Source organism: Rhinopithecus bieti, unplaced genomic scaffold, assembly GCF_001698545.2.
Source record: "Rhinopithecus bieti isolate Rb0 unplaced genomic scaffold, ASM169854v2 scaffold_3527, whole genome shotgun sequence".
NCBI lineage: Eukaryota > Metazoa > Chordata > Mammalia > Primates > Cercopithecidae > Rhinopithecus > Rhinopithecus bieti.
In genome coordinates this window covers 3,076,545-3,094,576 of record NW_016804488.1, presented here as the reverse complement: position 1 = coordinate 3,094,576, position 18,032 = coordinate 3,076,545, and the positions used below count along the sequence as shown (strand labels likewise).

At 45.9% G+C, this 18,032-nt stretch overlaps 1 protein-coding gene across 7 annotated transcripts in view; it reads left to right on the top strand.

Moving 5' to 3' along the window:
- The window catches only part of GRB10 (growth factor receptor bound protein 10), a 171,266-nt gene extending 153,486 nt beyond the window's left edge, over nt 1-17,780 (top strand). For all 7 annotated transcript variants that reach the window (XM_017868596.1, XM_017868598.1, XM_017868599.1 and 4 more), the window contains 6 exons: nt 1,462-1,539; nt 2,470-2,586; nt 3,482-3,548; nt 3,770-3,857; nt 12,363-12,456; nt 14,751-17,780. In XM_017868596.1, coding sequence (XP_017724085.1) covers nt 1,462-1,539; nt 2,470-2,586; nt 3,482-3,548; nt 3,770-3,857; nt 12,363-12,456; nt 14,751-14,897 — 591 coding nt within the window. In that variant the 3' untranslated portion in view covers nt 14,898-17,780. The remainder of the gene's footprint in view (nt 1-1,461; nt 1,540-2,469; nt 2,587-3,481; nt 3,549-3,769; nt 3,858-12,362; nt 12,457-14,750) is intronic.
- The last annotated feature ends 252 nt before the right edge of the window (nt 17,781-18,032 follow it).

Genomic DNA, 18,032 nt, shown 5'->3' with positions numbered 1-18,032 from the left:
CTCATAAAATGGAGAGGATTAAATGAAATAACAACATAAAGCACTTAGACACATACCTAACCCATAGTGGCACTCAATAAGATTACTTGCTCTTGATGTTATTATTATTATGTTTGTCACTGTCCCGCTTATTCCAAAACCAGTCAGCTCTTCCCTCCTGAGGGGCAACAGTAGCAGCAGCGCTGAGGCGTGCACCATATTGAATGTGAAGTTGAATGATTTGAACTGTGTAGTTCCACTTAGAGTTTTTTTTTGAGACCGGGTCTCGCTCTGTCGCCCAGGCTGGAGTGCAGTGGCCGGATCTCAGCTCACTGCAAGCTCCGCCTCCCGGGTTCCCGCCATTCCCCTGCCTCAGCCTCCGAGTAGCTGGGACTACAGGCACCCGCCACCTCGCCCGGCTTGTTTTTTGTATTTTTTGGTAGAGACGGGGTTTCACCGTGTTAGCCAGGATGGTCTCGATCTCCTGACCTCGTGATCCGCCCGCCTCGGCCTCCCAAAGTGCTGGGATTACAGGCTTGAGCCACTGCGCCCGGCCTAGAGTTTTTTTATATATAGAAATCTATTATAAAAAGTTAAAATGTATCAAAACTGAATGCACACAAACACCGATTGTATATGGCACCATTTGTAGTCAAGAGATGTGAACAGACAAAGATGCGGATTACCTCAGAACTGCATAAAATTACTCTCATAATTTCGTAGCCACCTCCTGTTGCTACAGTGAACTCAGATGTTACAAATACCCTTTTAAAAACCCACCTTGTGTTGCTAATTATCTCCCCATGAGCAGGTCCACTCTCCAATAAATTGCGTGTTGTAGTAAAAACTGGGCTCATGTTTCTGGAGTATCTTTTGTTGTGTGTAGTGCAATACAGGAACTTTAAGGAACACCATGGGACCCATATGAAATGTCACTAGTGAAACTGGAAGTGCTCCCAGGAACAGAGAAAAGTCATGACATTACAAGAAAAACTTAAATTGCTTGATAGAGATTGAACGGTTGCCCTCTACATCACACAGATAATTCATTATGTCAACAATGTAAACTTACAGGATCAATAAATGCAGTTCAATCCCATAATTGTATTTTCTCTTATTATTTTCTTAACATTTTTTTCTCTAGCTTCCTTATTAAAAATACAGTATAGAATACATATAACATACAAAATATATGTTAATTAACTGTTTATGTTGTCAGTAAGGCTTCTGGTCAACAGTAGGCTACTAATAGGTAAGTTTTGGGGAAGTCAAAAGCTATACTCGGATTTTTTATTTCAAGGGGCGTCATTGCCCCTAATCCCTGCATTGATCAGGGTCAGCGACACTTAGGCTCCTGGAGGCTGGTACAGGGCATCACTCCCTGTTCTGCACTCAACATTGCCCTTTCCTGCTGTGGCGTTTGTCACATGCCAGCCCTCGGGGCTCCCGGGCCGGTCACTCACTGTGGCTTCTCCCCTCCAGTATGGAATGCTCCTTTACCAGAACTACCGAATCCCTCAGCAGAGGAAGGCCTTGCTATCCCCGTTCTCAACGCCAGTGGTAAGTAAAGCCAGAACCTTCAGAAGTCTAGTGCCTTTTCAGCTTCTTCATCACACGTATTAAGGACGCCTCATTTCACACGGGGTGGGCAAGAGAAGCTCCGGAAAGTGTGTGTGCATTTCAGCGAAGCCAGTATGTCCCATGATGACGTGGGTTTTGTAGTCTCAACAGTGTAACGGCAGGGAGTGAATTCCTCTGCCATTCTTCTCCCGTCCCTGCATCTACCCCTCAGGGTCGTGTGAGTAGGTGGCTTTCTTTAAGTGCTCAAAAATGGCAGCAACAACTTTTGGCCTTGTGGGGCACTGCCTTTCCTGCCTTTCACCTTTGTTCCTTAAGCCTTGGGACCCATGGGAGCTGTTGACTATTATGCTGCATTCATTCCCTGGTGAGAATTTAGAGATTGTCATCGTTCCTCTTGTGTTCTGGACACTCTGTTCTCAAAGGGGCAGAAGCACTTCATCTTCTCAAAATACAGTCCTGAGGGTCCTTCAGTGTCTGCCCCTTTGAGATGCCAAATGATGCCACAGAAAGAGTCCATGAATTTTCCCCAACCCACGTCCCCGAGGGAATGACTCACTGGGGAGGCCTAGGCTCACACTGGCTATCGATTTCTTTGATGTGTTGGAGTGCAGGTCAGGAGCCTGTGAAGGACCACATGGTCCAAATGCTGTGGGTGCTGGGGGCCTCACCAGCAGCCTTTTTAATACTCAGGGAGGACTAGAATGTGTTTCATTCTTAAGAAAAACCGAAGGGGCCACTGAATTTTCAGGCTAAACCAGTGAATTTCCCACCTGAAACTTGGGGAGTTAAGAGGTAAAAAGCGGGCATTCCCTGCTCCCCTTTCCTGAGCGTCTTGATGATAGTTTCATGCCAAGACTCCACTCTGCCTTATTTCTCTACATTTTAAGAACCGTGACCTTTCCTTTTCAGCGCAGTGTTTCCGAGAACTCCCTCGTGGCAATGGATTTTTCTGGGCAAACAGGACGCGTGATAGAGAATCCGGCGGAGGCCCAGAGCGCAGCCCTGGAGGAGGGCCACGCCTGGAGGGTAAGGCCCCGGCCCTGGCCAGCCTGGAGGGGCTCCCTCGAGGTGGCAGCCCCACCACGTGGTCTTCTCCCAGAGAACGGCTCTATGCGGGTTGGCAAGAGGGGTGGCATGTTGGGTGGGGGACCTCTGAGTTCTCAGCTGCAGGAAGCAGTTGGCCCTTCTAGGCCCCTTCCACGTTCCCAGCACCCAGCCTTTCCCCACTGCGCCCTGTCCCTGGGCTTTCATGGAAGGGACATGAGAGGAACAGAACTCTCTGCCCACCCTGGCCCCCGTGCAGAACTGTTCTGATGAACTGGCAGTGGCTGTCTGTGGAGTACATAGAGCCCAGACCTGAGTGGGGCCAGCAGGTGTTCACACCAGGGTCTGCTACTAACAGCCTGGAGGCCTTGGGCTACTCCCTCACCCCTAAGGCTTAGGTTCTTAATCTCCAGGTAGGAAGACTATCACTCAGCTTCCAAGCTCCTGAGACTTAAAGGCCATGTGCAAAACAGGAGCCTGTACTCGCATTTTCTGTACTTCAGCCTCAGGGAGTCCCAAGCACGGGAAGTCCAGTGCCCAGTGCTTTGAGAACTGCGTGAGTTTAATGGAAAGGCTCGTGTGTTTCTCCTGAGATTTATCAGGATGTTCGTGGCGTTTCCATCGTATGTCTTCAGCGTGAGAAATAAGCATCTCTACTTCGGTACTGGGGCTACTAGAGATATCTCAGGGTGTTCTTAACAACTGGGAACCCTGAACTCTTTGTTCTCAGGGGTCAGTGGGGGCTTCAGATGGGGCAAGGGCCCTTATGAGCCCAGTCAGGCACCCGACCCAGTGCCCTGCCGTGAGCTTGGACGTATTGGGTGACTTGGTGTGTCTGTCTGCTGTCCTCGGCGCTAATGTGGAATTTGTTTTGCAGAAGCGAAGCACACGGATGAACATCCTAGGTAGCCAAAGTCCCCTCCACCCTTCTACCCTAAGTACAGGTAAACAGGGCACATTGCCTGATGTTTTTGTACATAAAGAAAATCAAACAGCACCCCCTTCACTCCCCTGAGCCCTACAAATTTGCCTGTGCCCAGAGTGCACCACATAAGCTGTAGCTGGGGAGTCGGGGCTCTGCGTTGATCAGAGTTGGTTGTGCTGTCAGGGAAGCCATTCTGCAGAGGCGCCACCATCCTGCCCTCCTCCTCTCTTCCCCCCACAGTGATTCACAGGACACAGCACTGGTTTCACGGGAGGATCTCCAGGGAGGAATCCCACAGGATCATTAAACAGCAAGGGCTCGTGGACGGGTAAGGAACCACCACTGATAAGAGCTGGTCTGCTGAGGTTTGATTGTGCTGGGAATCTGTTTTGTTTAATTCTTCAGACATCCTTGCTGGGCAGGCAGCAGTTTTGTCCTCATTTTAAAGAGGAGAAAAGGTAGGCTCAGAGGTATAAGTGGTACACAAAGCTTGGCCAGCTAGTAAGGGGCAGAAAGGAATCTAATCCGTGTCTGCCCAGACTGTATCTGTCATTATCTTTCACCTCTGGATGAAATCTGAAGAGGTGGACAACACAAACTGTTTTATCTTCATAAGATAATGGGCAAATGGGAAAAAAAATACTTTTGCCTACGCTTTTTGATTATGTACTATATGAGGTTGGTTTTGCTGAGAACAAATAGCCCCAAACTTTAGTGGCTTAAAACAACAAAAATCCATTACGTATGATCGTTGTTGGTTGTGTGGCCTTTCTCACCTGGGCCAGCTTGGCTGGGGCTGGACAGTCCAGGATAGGTTCACTCGTGTCAGGTTGTTGCTGTGGGCTGTTGCCATGGCAATGAGTGACTGGGCCTGTGTCTGCAGCAGGTTACTTGAGGCTCCCAGGCATAGCAAGAGAAGTTAGACCCCACTACACATGGACAAGATTTCTCAAGATTCTCTTAGCATCACATTTGCCACCATCCCATTGACCAGAGCAAATCCCAAGACCACACTTGAATGACCCTGGGAAGGAGCTAGTCACAGTGTGGATATAGGGACAGGGACGTGGGATGCAGTTACCACGGAAGGCCGACCCTGCGGAGCCAGCAGAGTCCTCCAGAAAGAGACACAGGCTGATCATCCTCCCTGAGGAAGTAGTTGCATCCACGTGGAAGCTGTCCCATATAGGGTCTGCATGCTCAAAATACAGGTTCCTGGAAGCTGCTAAACTCAAAGAGTGATTCTTGTGTCCTTCGTGTTACAAGAAGTTTTATTATGGAAATTTTCACATTTACATAAGTGTATAATGAAACCCCACTTACCCATCACGCAGCTTCAACCTGCTAACTTACTTACCTTTCCCACATTTTCTCCTCCTCCTCCTCTTCAGCTCTCTTTTTCCTTTTTTCTCTCCTCCTCTTCCTCCTCCTCTTCTATTTTAAAGGGAATTTCAGAATCCTAAATTTTTGCCAGCAAATACATCTCAGTACCTGTCTCTAAAAAAATAAGGATCCTTTTGTTTTGATACAACTGCAATATTATTACACTTAACAAAATAAATAAGAATTTCTTACTATCATCTAAAAGCTAATCCATGTTCAGATTTCCCCAGTTGTCACCAAAAAAACTCCTTTAAATTAAATTGAGGTTATTTAAGGCAGGACCCACAAATGGCATTTGGATGCTATACCATTTCACCTCTGTCTCCTTGGATATAGAATAGTCTTTCTCATCACTCTGTTTTTCTTCTATTTTTTTAAACATCTTTTGTTTGTTAAAGAAGTGAGTCATTTGCTAATAGCATGTTTGTGGTTTATTTTAATAAGTTCCTCTGTTTTCCTGATTCCTGGGGAGTGGTGGTCATGGTGTGATCAGATGCATTTCTCCTGCCTGGTGTCCTCTGGGTGCTCTGCTGCCTGGAGTGGAGGAGGCCTGAAGCCTGGCTGCTGTTTAATGGTGTTGGGTGAGCAGAGGTTCAAGTGCAGCCTGCTGGAGCCTCCCCACCAAGGCTGCCATCCCCGTCCACCACATGGTTTTAGCAGCCCTTGGTGAACTTGCCGTGGTTCAGTATTTCATTAGGGGTTCCAAAATCATCATTTTCTAATTCCTTCCTATATAAGCTGAAGTTCTTTCTTGTATCACATATTTCCTGGAAAAAGTAGGTAAATGCCTGGATTTTCCCTTTACTTGTCAATTTTTAGAAGAATGAGTTTGTGTTCTCCCACTTTCCACTAGAGGCAAACAAGGGGTGTTTTTGTTGTTAGTTTGTTTGAGTTTTGTTTAAACTGTCACTATGAACTTAGATTTTTCTGTTTGATTTATTTCACTCAAAACCTCCTCTTCTTGATGCTCACTTTGCCCATCATTGGCCAATGGCTTCTTCAGATTGCTTCCTGAGTTCTTTTGAGCTACCATTAATGGTATTTGATTTTGGGGTGACGAGATGTATTAAACTCAAATGATGCATTTCTCACAGAGACCCTCATTCTTACTAATGGAAAATGGTATTTGGAGACTACAATCTTTAGATCTTTGTAGTAAACAGAGCTAGGACATGGGCTTTTTTAAAACAAAAAATAAATTTTGGATTCGCATTGATATTGCAAATTCAAGTTTCAGATTACAGGATTTTTTACTTCTTTGATTTTGTTGTGTTTTTTTTTTTTCCTCTGATGATCTCTGTTAATGGCATTAGCTTAATTACTTATTACTTTATCAATACATAATATAAAATACATACATGTAATATCTTGAAAATATTAATGCTGGTATTAATTCAGTAAGATTCCTGAATTGCGATTTCTTTGCAGTCCTTTTAATCCTTAAGGATTAATCCAGGCAGGTTACCTTAAAATACCTTGCCCACAGTCACTTGAAGTAATTCTTCTCTATGGTTCTGCCACCAAACTGCTGGGTAAATCAGGTTTGTTTGTTCCAGTTTCTCTTTAGTGTTTGCAAGTGGATCTGATTTATTTTCTTTTTGGTTGAATGCTGCTTTGTAAATTGCATAACACATTTTCATGGATCCAAAGTCAGATCTATGAAATAAGGCACATGCCCTGTCCACTCAACTTTGCTTCCCAACCCCGACAACAGATAAACAGCTTTTATTAGTGTTTGTTTATCCGTCTGTCATTTCGTTGTACAAATACCAGCGAAACGATTTTGTTTTCTGCCTCTCGTTAAGCAAAGGTAGTGGTCTGCAAGTACCGCGCTGCACAGTTCCCGCAGTCTCTGCGTCCCAAGGATCGCTCCACAGCAGCTCATGGCGATGGCCCACATTTCTTTTACACTCTTGGGTTTTCTTTTATGTACATGGAACATCATTTTTTAAAATGTCCCCTATTGAGGGATGTTCACCATGTTTCCAGGCAAATGTTATGAGACACAGTGCTGCATTGTTTCGTAATTTTGCCGTGTATCTTTGCTATGAGTCCTGAGAGGTGGGGCTGTGGGGTGGAAGGGCAGGGCCTATGTAATATGGTGAAATGTCAGCAGAGTCCCTCAGCAGGCTTACCTCTTCCATCTGAGAGTCCTGCTGTAAGCCGTGTCTCTCATGAAGGAGGCCGACCCTCGTTTCATGTATGGAAGGACTTCTTTGTCTTTGGCAGTTCTGCACTGCTTACATTTTCGTCCGTTTTCTAATCGATGAAGTTGCAGACACTTTTGTTTTTCCCACTCCTGAATCATAAAGGGGTACTTGATGTCTTCTTGTACTTGGATTCTTCTCCCCCTCTCTCTCCTTCCTTCCCTCCGCCCCTCTTTCCTTCCTTCCTGCTCTCTCTCCCTTTCTTTCTTTTGTCCTTGTTTGTTCATTTTTGGTTTTGGTTTGGTTTTGTTTCGATCCCAGATGCACTTGGGTTTATGTATCCTCACTGCTGGGTAAAGAATGGGTCTGATTTTATTTTGTTTCCCATGCGGCTTTACAGTTACTCCAAAACTCCTTACTTGAGATACCAGCTTTAGCACAGAGCAGTCTCTCAAAGTGTTAGAAGTGACTCCTCCTCTAACTATAAAAGAGTATGTTTCTTCTCTAAAGTTTCTGGCATGCCTAAGGAGAGAAAAGCCTAACGTTGAAATTTCTCTTTCTGTGACATTGTTGAGTTAGGGGTGTCTGTGTGTTCTGGGGCTTCTAATACAGTGTATACCTGCTTATACCCTGAACCACATCAACAGTGGACCCAGAATGTTCTAGGAGTACCTCTGTTACCCTTGCTGTCTGTGGGAGGCAGCACAGGCTCACTTGGGGGTAGTGTCACTCTGCTGGAGAAATGGCATTTCCACAGGAGGCTTTATTTGGTGCCATGGCTACTAAGTGTTGTCCCCAAGGCCAGGGCAGTGAGGATGCCCATCACCCCGAGGCACAGATGTTTCTGAACCTCAGGGGGGCGGGTGTGGCAGTCATATGTTCGAAGAAGCTTCCTGAGTGACTCTGGGATGAGGCCACTCTGTCCACTTTGGATTGGAAGGGCTGCCTTGGGGTGGGGTGGACTGCAGCTCAGCCCTGCTGGGCCATCTGCATTGTGTGTCAGCGTTTTGCTTCCCCCAGCCGTGTTTGTCTTTCAGATTTTCTTGGATCAGAAAACCAGTTGGCGAGGCTTCCGTCCAGACTTGTAAAGAGATAGAAGCATCACCTCTGTTACCTTCTGTTCCCCAAAGCAGCCTGCTGATGCCACCCGCCTTATTCATCAGCAGGCGTTCCTCTTGGTCCTCCCTGGAGCCTTCCTTGTCTCTAAGGCTGTCATTTCCAGCTCCCGCCTTAGGCTGCTGGAGCGCTAGCCACACACAGAAATGTAGATAATGGGATCAATTCAGGCGTTAACACGGGAACAGCTCATCTTCCTCGTAATTCTTGGGTGTAGGGAGGAGGTGTATTTGCATGACAAGGTAAATAATCCATTTCTGATCTTTACTGATCCCTGCAGAGATGATGAAGGCAAGCCAATTTAAAGAGTCAAACAACAAAGAAAAGAAAAGCACCTTGAAAAACAGCCCAAGATTCTGGACAGATAATATAAAAACAGCATTTTCCATAGCTTTATTCTCAAATGGTATATGTAGTTAGAAAGAGACATCAGAGCCTTAAATAAGCCTGTAAGGTATTCCTGAAATCCTAGGATCCAGGCAGCTCCCCTCCTACCCCAGCCCCCACCCATGCAGCTGAGTGTGTGTGTGCGTGCGCACACTCATGCTTTACCAACCCTGCACTGAATTTGCGGCCTGCTTCCTTCCTGTCTCGCCACCCATGCCCATCCCAGAACTGCAGGAGAAGGATCTTTTTAAGGGCAAATCTCGGTCTGTAGTCCTCTCTGCTAAACAATCCCACACCATCCACAGCACCATGCTTATCTGCCCAGGGCCTGTGGATGCTCCCCATGCCATGCCCACACTCATGGTCCAGCCCTGCTGGCCTTCCTGCCGAGCCAGGCAGCAACCCCTGTGTCATCTGCCTGTGCAGCCCCTCTGTCTGCACTTCATGCCCCTCCACATGTTGGAGGGAAACCTCTTCAGCAAAATTTGAATTATTTGAAGCTTTCCCTTCTCCCAACCACAGAAAAAGAGGTGTTATCCCCAGGACTCATATAGCACCCTTGTAAGAGGGATACTTTGACTTTTCATCTGCTCTTCCTGCTGAACCAGGAACTCCTCCATGACTGGCTGTGTGACCTTGGGGAAGTTGCTTAGCTTCTCTGTGTGCCACTTCCCTTATCATTGTGAAATGAAGATAACAGTGTCACCTTGAAGATAAATGAGTTAATACGTGCCTGAAACACTTTGCATGGTGTCTTGCTTGTAAACATGGTCTAGATTGTTACTCTGATCACTGTCGGGTCCTGTCACAAGGGGCTCTTCATTCGTTTATGGTGGACTGGTGAGTGCACCATCCCTAGCATCTACTCTTAATAAAGACAAGAACTTACCTGGTTCTTGTCACTCCGTTCTAGGCCATGTTTACAACTTCTGAGTCTGGTTAGTAGTCACTTAGCATGCTTAGCATCTCACTGGGCGTCTTTCCTATAACTGCCATCCCCTTAGAAATCGCTGGATTGTGGCAGTTGGCTGATTGCAGTGAGTTATTTCAAGCTACCTTGTATTGCATGCGATTGTGCACAATGCTGTATGTACGTCAGCCACAGTCTTCTCAGTGGTCCTGCAAGAGAAGAGTTATTCTGGCTGGGCGCAGTGGCTCATGCCTGTAATTCCAGCAATTTGGGAGGCCGAGGTGGGCGGATCACCTGAGGTCGGGAGTTCGAGACCCAGCCTGGCTAATACCATGAAACCCCATCTCTACTAAAAATATAAAAATTAGCTGGGTATGGTGGCGGGCGCCTGTAATCCCAGCTACTCGGGAGGCTGAGAGGGGAGAATCGCTTGAACCCGGGAGGCGGAGGTTGCAGTGAGCTGAGATTGCACCGTTGCACTCCAGCCTGGGCGACAAGAGCGAAACTCTGTCTCAAAAAAATAAAAAGAAAAGAGGTGTTGTTCACCTTCTGCAGATGAAGAAATTGGGGCTGAGAAGGCAAGTTGCCCAAGATCATGAAGCTAAGAAGTGACCTATCCAGGATTCCTGCTGATGCCTAAGCCATGCCGTTCTCCCCCCATAGCAGTCATCTCAGATAGACAACCTTCAGACATTCCCTGTAAAGCCCAAGCCTTTCAGCAGCCTTGGGACTTCCCAGAGTGAGCCTGCCCCTCTCAGAGGTGCATGTCCCTCTCAGGGGTGAACAGGCCTGGGCCGTGCTGCCGTTCACTCGTCTGTAGCTTCCCATCTGCAGAAGACAGCAGATAGTTAACAGCAGAGAGAGAGACGCCCCACGTTTTCCTCTAGTTAGAGCTGGAGCTCGGCAAACTTCTGGGTTTCAGAATAGCGATGTTTTGTTTGAAATGATATGACTCTGACTAAAGAAAACAAGTCTTTGAGGTGGGCACAGCTGCCCAGTGTGCACCGCCAGCACTTGGGAGAGGAACTGAATCTCCGCATCCTCTCTCTGGCGGTGCCGCATGTTCCCCAGTAGGGTCTGAGATTCCTCCCGCCGTCCCATCTGGCCGGACCGAGCCAAACCGTGGAATCCCATTCTGATCGGTGTTTCCCAAAGTGTATCCTGAAGAACACAAGACCTGCAAAGTGCTATTTTAGAAAGGGTTGGGGGAGGTTTCTACTTAGGTAAGATTGGAAAACTGCTAGACAGTTACCATGAATATTCACATTTTTAAGGCTCTGAGAAGTCCTATAATGAAATATATTTGTTTTACCTTTTCAGCATGGGAATTTCCCAGTCTTATTTAACTGCTTTCCATCTTCACATTACAATGTAGAACTGGTGATTTTGCTGATGATTCTAGTTTGGTTTTGGATATATTTAAAGAGAGTTCCTTCTCAGGCCATTTCTTCTTTGTAGCTTTCATTGGATCCTTCTTCTCTTTCTGATGTATAACTGTCTTTTCAGCTAACTCTAGATTTTTTCATGTAAGAGCAATGATTTTATGCCTTTTTTGTGCTATTCTAATTGAAGATTTAAAAAAAATTTTTAAGGTTGTAGAAAGGTTGCAATAATAATAGGACGAACTGTACACACTTCGCCCAGATACCTTAATTAAGATTATAGCACATTTGCCTGATTCTTCTTAGTTTTTTTTTTTTTTTCTTCTGAACCATTTAGGAGTAAGTTGTGGCATGGCGTCCCTTTAATCTGAATTATTTCAGTGTAAAATTTCTAAGAACAAGAACTTCTATAACCACAGTACCGTTATAAAAACCAGGAAGTTAACACTGACGCAGTTCATTGCCTAATCTATACCCTTCTTCCTAATTGCCTCCTTTATAGCAAAAGAACATCTTTATCCAAATCTTCTCTCCCAGCATGTATTCATAATCTTGACCTGCATTGCGAGTAGAAGCCAGTTCTTGTAGAGTGAGCCTGGGCTCAGCCTAGGTTCCTCACGCATGGTGAGATTCAGGCTATGCATTTTTGACAGGAACACCCCAGAAAAGTGATGTTGTGTCATCTTCAGTACATCCTCTCCAGAGGCCCTCAAGGTCAATTTGTCTTATTGCTCGTGGTGGTAATTTAGACACTTGATGAAGAAGATGCTGTAGGCCAGATTTCTCCACTGTAAAGCTATTATTTTCCCCTTTGTAGTAAATAAGTATTAACAGTACAGTACTTTGATGCCATGAAAATACTCTTGTTTCTCATCCACCTTTCATTTGCTGGTTTCAGCATTTGTTGAAGATCTTCTCCTTCATTAATTGTTACTACGGTAATTGCCAAAGGGTCGTTTTCAAATGCATCATGCCTTTATTTATTGACTGACTTTCTCCTCAAAGAAAGAGCTTTGCCTTCTCCCCTATTAATTTATTTGCTCATTTATCTATAAATAACGCTACAGACTCACGGATTCCGATTTTATGGGTTATGATCCATTACTTTTAAAATTCATTTTGATGGCCAGATTTAGTCATACTGCCTCCTGTGTCTTTTTGACATGTCCTCATTATTCTTTGAGCACTTTTTGACATGCAGGCACAAAGTATTCCTGCTTCATCCTGTAGTTTCCCTGCCCTCATCCTGTAGTCAGGCATATCCCCAAGGAGCCCAGGTTTTTTCCATTGGAGAATGACAATTCAGAATTACCATCTTGGTGCTTGCCTGGGGTGCTGTTGCCACTAGAGGCCACTCAGTTGCCAAAGCACTGAAGCATTGTGGCTCCAAGCCGGTGTGTGTGTGTGTGTGTGTGAGTGAGAGAGAGAGAGAGAGAGAGAGTGTGTCTGTGTGTGATTAGTTCCAGATTTTAAAATATTTTAGCAATCAACTATTTTCCATTCCCCAGGCTTTTTCTCCTCCGTGACAGCCAGAGTAATCCAAAGGCATTTGTACTCACACTGTGTCATCACCAGAAAATTAAAAATTTCCAGATCTTACCTGTAAGTATTGATATTCTCAGACCAGTCCTCGTGGTTTTGTTTTCTGGTTTCATTCTTAATGCAGTTTTCAAGTTATAAACTGACAAGACCAAAAAGTATCAGACAGTTTCAAGCCCACAGGTGAGAAACTTTTAGGAGTTTCTTTACAGGTTTGTCTTTTGAAATTAGAAAACCATTTCCCTAGAAATAATCCTGAAAGTGGCGATAGGGTGCTGAGGCCCCCCACCTTGAGCCTGTGAGCTCTTAGTTGTAGCTGAAAGGGTACTGATGGGGGGAGGGTCAAGGTCACAGGGAGGGGAGGTGGAGGAGTATTAGCTGAGGACCCAGTAGCCGTGAGCATATAGGTCTGGAAGGCAGGAGTTATGCAGTAGGTTTGCTTGCTGGCTGGTGGAGTCTGAGGAGTCTTGTGATTTGTCCTGGTGTGCACCAGGGCTATCCAAGAAGCGTTAAGTGGCATCCCAAAGAGCAATTATGTTTCTCCTTCCACATGGTCCTTGGATCTAAAGACCTTTGAACAATTCCAAAAACATCATTACAGATTACCTTAATCAACACTACTTTTTTTGACAAAGCACTTTATGTTTGATTTGCCTAATGTAGTTTACCTCTTGCTTCAGTATGCCACAGTGCAATTCTAGTTCATGATTAGAGTGCTAGATAGCGCCTGCAAGAATTCAGTTTAGTTGAGAATACAAAACACAAAATTAATAGCAGCTGTTTACGTGACGAATTGATAAATTCTGCAGGTAATGATAATGTTTGTGAAATACATCCTGTGGAACCCAAACTACCAAAAGAGGCTGGCTGGATAGTTTCCTCTCAGAGATTCAATCTGCATGTCAGCAAAGAAAAAGCTCTGAGAAGGCTTTAATTAACTAAACTCACCTGTTTTACACAGTGGAACCTGGAGTTCTTCAAGCTTGTCTGACCCCCAGGACTTTGTTATGATCTCAAGAATCATGTAGTGGCCTGCAGCCATGGACCATACAGGATGAGGAGGGTGTCTTGCTTAGCTTTTGTGAGCCAGGGGAAGGCAGCGTGCCACACGCTGTCTTTTCTGTGGCCACTTGCTTCCTGCTGTGTGCTGACATCCCCACCTTACTCGTGAGGAAAATGAGGCTCGTGGCTGTCAGCGGTTTTCACTGCACCGTGCCAGGGTGAGGAACAGAATCTGGGATTGAGCCCAGCCTTCCCAGCTTCCAGCCAACCTTATATGCAAATACAGGAATTACTGTCCTAGGGAAAGTGCCTCATAGATGATCCTTTTCTGTTCTTCGACTGCATTATATTATTCACTCAGTTGTTATAATTCTTTTAGCTCACAATATAAAATGAAAAGTGATTGACGTTTTGGGCTGGATGAGTAAATTAAAAAAAAAAAAAAAAAGGAAAGAAGGGAGCTTTCATGATAGGCAGAGTATGTAATGCCCAAATCCTACAAGTAACAAAAGAACAGCAACTTGGGACTTAGGGCAATAAGTGTGCAGCCTCTGTGTGTGAAAACAGGCTGTGGGATGTGCTATTAGCTCTAGCAGTGGTTTTGGAGTTACGAAGTGGTTCCAAGATCATTAATTACCCAAGCCTTAAAGCTGACCTGTTCCCTGTGAACAACGCGACCTCCTCATGCCACATTGATCTGCACAGTACACTGTTCTGCACTGTACTGCAGTCATGCAATTGAAAACTCACTGAGTTAAAATAGGTATTAGGAATATGGTTCTCTCTGGGAGATACTGTGGCATTCCCCTGCTTTAATAAAAATAACTGTCCCATATTCAGGGACCTAGGAAGGGAATTTACCTGCGTGAACTTATTAATCCCTCACAGCCACCCAACAGTTGCTTTAACATGGAGCCAGAGTAAACCCCTGGGGCCTCAGGAGTTGACTGAGGTCATATAGTGAGGACCCAGGTCTGTGCAGTCTTCACGGGGCATGCTGTGTGCAGTGGGTACTTACAGGTTAACTGGTAAATACAATTCTCATGAGCTGGGTGAACTGGGGGCAAACTTGCAGCCCTTCTCCATGACCACCTCAGGGAGCAGGGGAGCTAGCTGCCCTCAGTGGTCTCCACAGCCCACCCAAATTCTATCCCTGGCTCAGGGATGTGGCAGCCCCCAGCACACACCCTCTGCTCCCCCGTCCTTCCCGCCCCTGGTGTTTTCTAGCCTACCTTGCCCTGTGTGTCCCTCTGGCATCAAATCATGGGCAGATGCCACTGCCGCTGGCCATGGGCCCCGTTCTCTTCCCTGAGGTGGCGGCCTCTAACCTGGCAAGTGTTCTTGTGTCTCTCCAGTGTGAGGATGACGGGCAGACGTTCTTCAGCCTAGATGACGGGAACACCAAATTCTCTGACCTGATCCAGCTGGTTGACTTTTACCAGCTGAACAAAGGAGTCCTGCCTTGCAAACTCAAGCACCACTGCATCCGAGTGGCCTTATGACCGCAGATGTCCTCTCGGCTGAAGACTGGAGGAAGTGAACACTGGACTGAAGAAGCGGTCTGTGCATTGGTTAAGAACACACATTGATTCTGCACCTGGGGACCCAAAGCAAGATGGGTTCGTTCAGTGCCAGCCAACCAAGATTGACTAGTTTGTTGGACTTAAACGACGATTTGCTGCTGTGAACCCAGCAGGGTCGCCTCCCTCTGCGTCGGCCAAATTGGGGAGGGCATGGAAGATCCAGAGGAAATTTGAAAATAAACTGGAATGATCATCTTGGCTTGGGCCGCTTAGGAACAAGAACCGGAGAGAAATGATTGGAAATGAACTCTTGCCCTGGAATAATCTTGACAATTAAAACTGATATGTTTACTTTTTTTGTATTGATCACTTTTTTGCACTCCTTCTTTGTTTTCAATATTGTATTCAGCCTATGGTAGGAGGGGGATGTGGCGTTTCAACTCATATAATACAGAAAGAGTTTCAAACGGGCAGACTTCAAACTGAGTATGGGTCCCCAAATGTTCCCAGAGGGTCCTCCGCACCCTCTGCCGACTACCACGGTGTGGATTCAGCTCCCAAATGACAAACCCAGCCCTTCCCAGTATACTTGAAAAGCTTTTCTGTTAAAATAAAAGGTGTCACTGTGGTAGGCATTTGGCATGTTTTGTGGACTCAGTCAAGCAACCACAGTCTGTTAATCATTTCTCTATGCTCAGATGTCAGATCCTCTTGTTATTAGCGTGTCTTGTTCTGCACAGTGCAGGAGACTTTATTCCTTTGGAAAATTCACTGTTCCACAAACAGCAGGCTGAATGGCCTCGCCTCTAGATTGACATGGGCCAGCCTCCTTGAGACACACCTGGCACCCGTCATCGGCCAGCGGTGGATGCTGCATCATCCACCGGGGTACTTTCAGCCTTGCGTTTCCACAGCCTTCAGCCTGTTCTAGAACGATCACTGCCTTACCTCTGCTGCTGCAGTGGTGTGAGTCGTTTCACGGCTGATGTCCCTCGAGGGATTAAAGGATCTAAAGAGAAAATGGCACCTGGTTGGCTTCGTGCTGTGTCTCGTGGGTTTCCATGGTGATAAAGACAAGGAAACGCTGCAGAGGTCACAGGCACAGGCTGATATTTAAAGATCTTTGCTTGCAGCCCTCTGTCCTGCTGAAAACCCCCATAAGCCAGTGAACGCAGAGCAGCTCGAGGCTCCTCTGCTGGCTTACAGTCCAAAGTACCTCACAGTGGTTGTGGACATGGAAGAGTTTTGTCAACACAACACTTTCTCCCTGCTCCGGGAGATGAGTCAGACGGTGGCTTGAGTTGTCACTTGGTCCCCTCCGCCCCTCGGGTGGCCCCCTTTGCCGTGTCCCCTTAGCTTAGTGATCAGGTGTGAGAGTGGCCATTTCCTTACCTTTGATCCCTGCGAAGCAGAAAGGACTCCCTTGACAAGCAGCAGACTACTGTGGTGAGCAGAATGATTTCCTTTTTCAAGACAACACCTGCCTGGCTTCTCTGAATCTGTGCTAGCCACGATATTGCCCCAAATCCGCTCCCACTGAAGTGCTCCCTAAGGAACAGCATTTCTCTGCTCGTCAGTCAACCCCTATAGCCTAGAGCAGTGTCACGAGCTTCAGTAAGGCCAATCAGCTGGAAGTCAGTGTACCATATAGTAACACTGTATTTCAGTTTACAGACCACACTCTAGTTGTTTTCCATGAAAGGTATACAAATAAAGAATTTTTTAGCAAAACATGTTTTTAACCATCAATGCTCAATTGCATTTTCTTCCTTTCGCAGCCAGTCAGTCTTTCGAACTATTGACAGTGAGATAATTCTCGTGTTCACACCTGGCGGCAGGCTTCACTGTAGGGACGGACATTGCAGTTACACCACGATTCCTTTCTCTTCACTGGCTCGAGGTAAACCCTTTCCAAGGAGAAACAACTCTAGGATTTCTTTTTTCTGTGTACGTAGACCAGTCCCATCAGTGTATAATCTCTCTCTTTCACGCCTCTCTCCAATAGACAGCTTGTATTTGCAGTATTTCATATTTATAAATATGCGTTTATTTAAAAGGAGAACAAAAGCTTGACTCTGATTCACAGTTTTGTATGTAGCTGGTTTGACGTAGTCTTTTGTATTTTCCCTGCCGAAGTGAATTGTTGGAGAATGTAAACCGCCTCCGTGCGGCGGCAGACTTCCTAAGGCCCCAGCTCGCTGGCCTTGTGCTGGGCGGCTGGGAATTCCACCTGAGAACAAGTCCCGCAAACTGGGGACGGAAGGACATTTGACTTTTATTTTTGTATTTAATTGACATGAATGTAAAGGGGACAGCTCAGGGTTGTTTTGGAGCCTGTTGACTTTGTATCTCTGCCTGTGATTTTCTTTTCTAAATGAAACTCCATGTAGCAACCGGGACGAAGTTGAGAAGGAAAACGCCAAATGCTTTGGTTATTAGAGTTTAATAGGTAAGCTCTGTTACACTAGGTGTTAGAGTTCCAGAATGTTCTTTTGTTTGCTAAACCTTGAAGAAACATGTGCCTCAGCCTAGATGTTTTGTCTTCTCTTTTCTGCACTTAATACCTGACAGTATGACCGATCTCTGCGCCTTTCCGGGGGCGGGCCAGCTGGCGGTAGATTTGTGATGTCACAGTGCAAACTGCAGCGACTGTAAATCGGCCTGGCGTGTATAAACGTTTTCAGGGAATGCAGAAGGTATTAATGAAGAGACAAAACCTTTATTCCATGTGCTTTGCTTCATTCTGTACATAGCTCTTTGGCTCGTGAACCTAATTGTAAACTTTCAGGTATTTTTGTACAAATAAGGGACTGATGTTCTGTTTCTTGTAATTAGAAATAAACATTAATACAGTGTTCTTCATTTTCTATTGCTGGTGATGTCTGTTTCTATATTTTAAAACACTGGCCAATCACGAGGTCAGGAGTTCAAGACCATCCTGACCAACATGGCGAAACACCATCTCTACTAAATACAAAAATTAGCCGGGCGTGGTGGTGTGCACCTATAATCCCAGCTACTCAGGAGGCTGAGACAGGATAATCACTTGAACTCAGGAGGCCGAGGTTGCAGTGAGCTGAGATCACGCCATTGCACTCCAGCCTGGGCAACAGA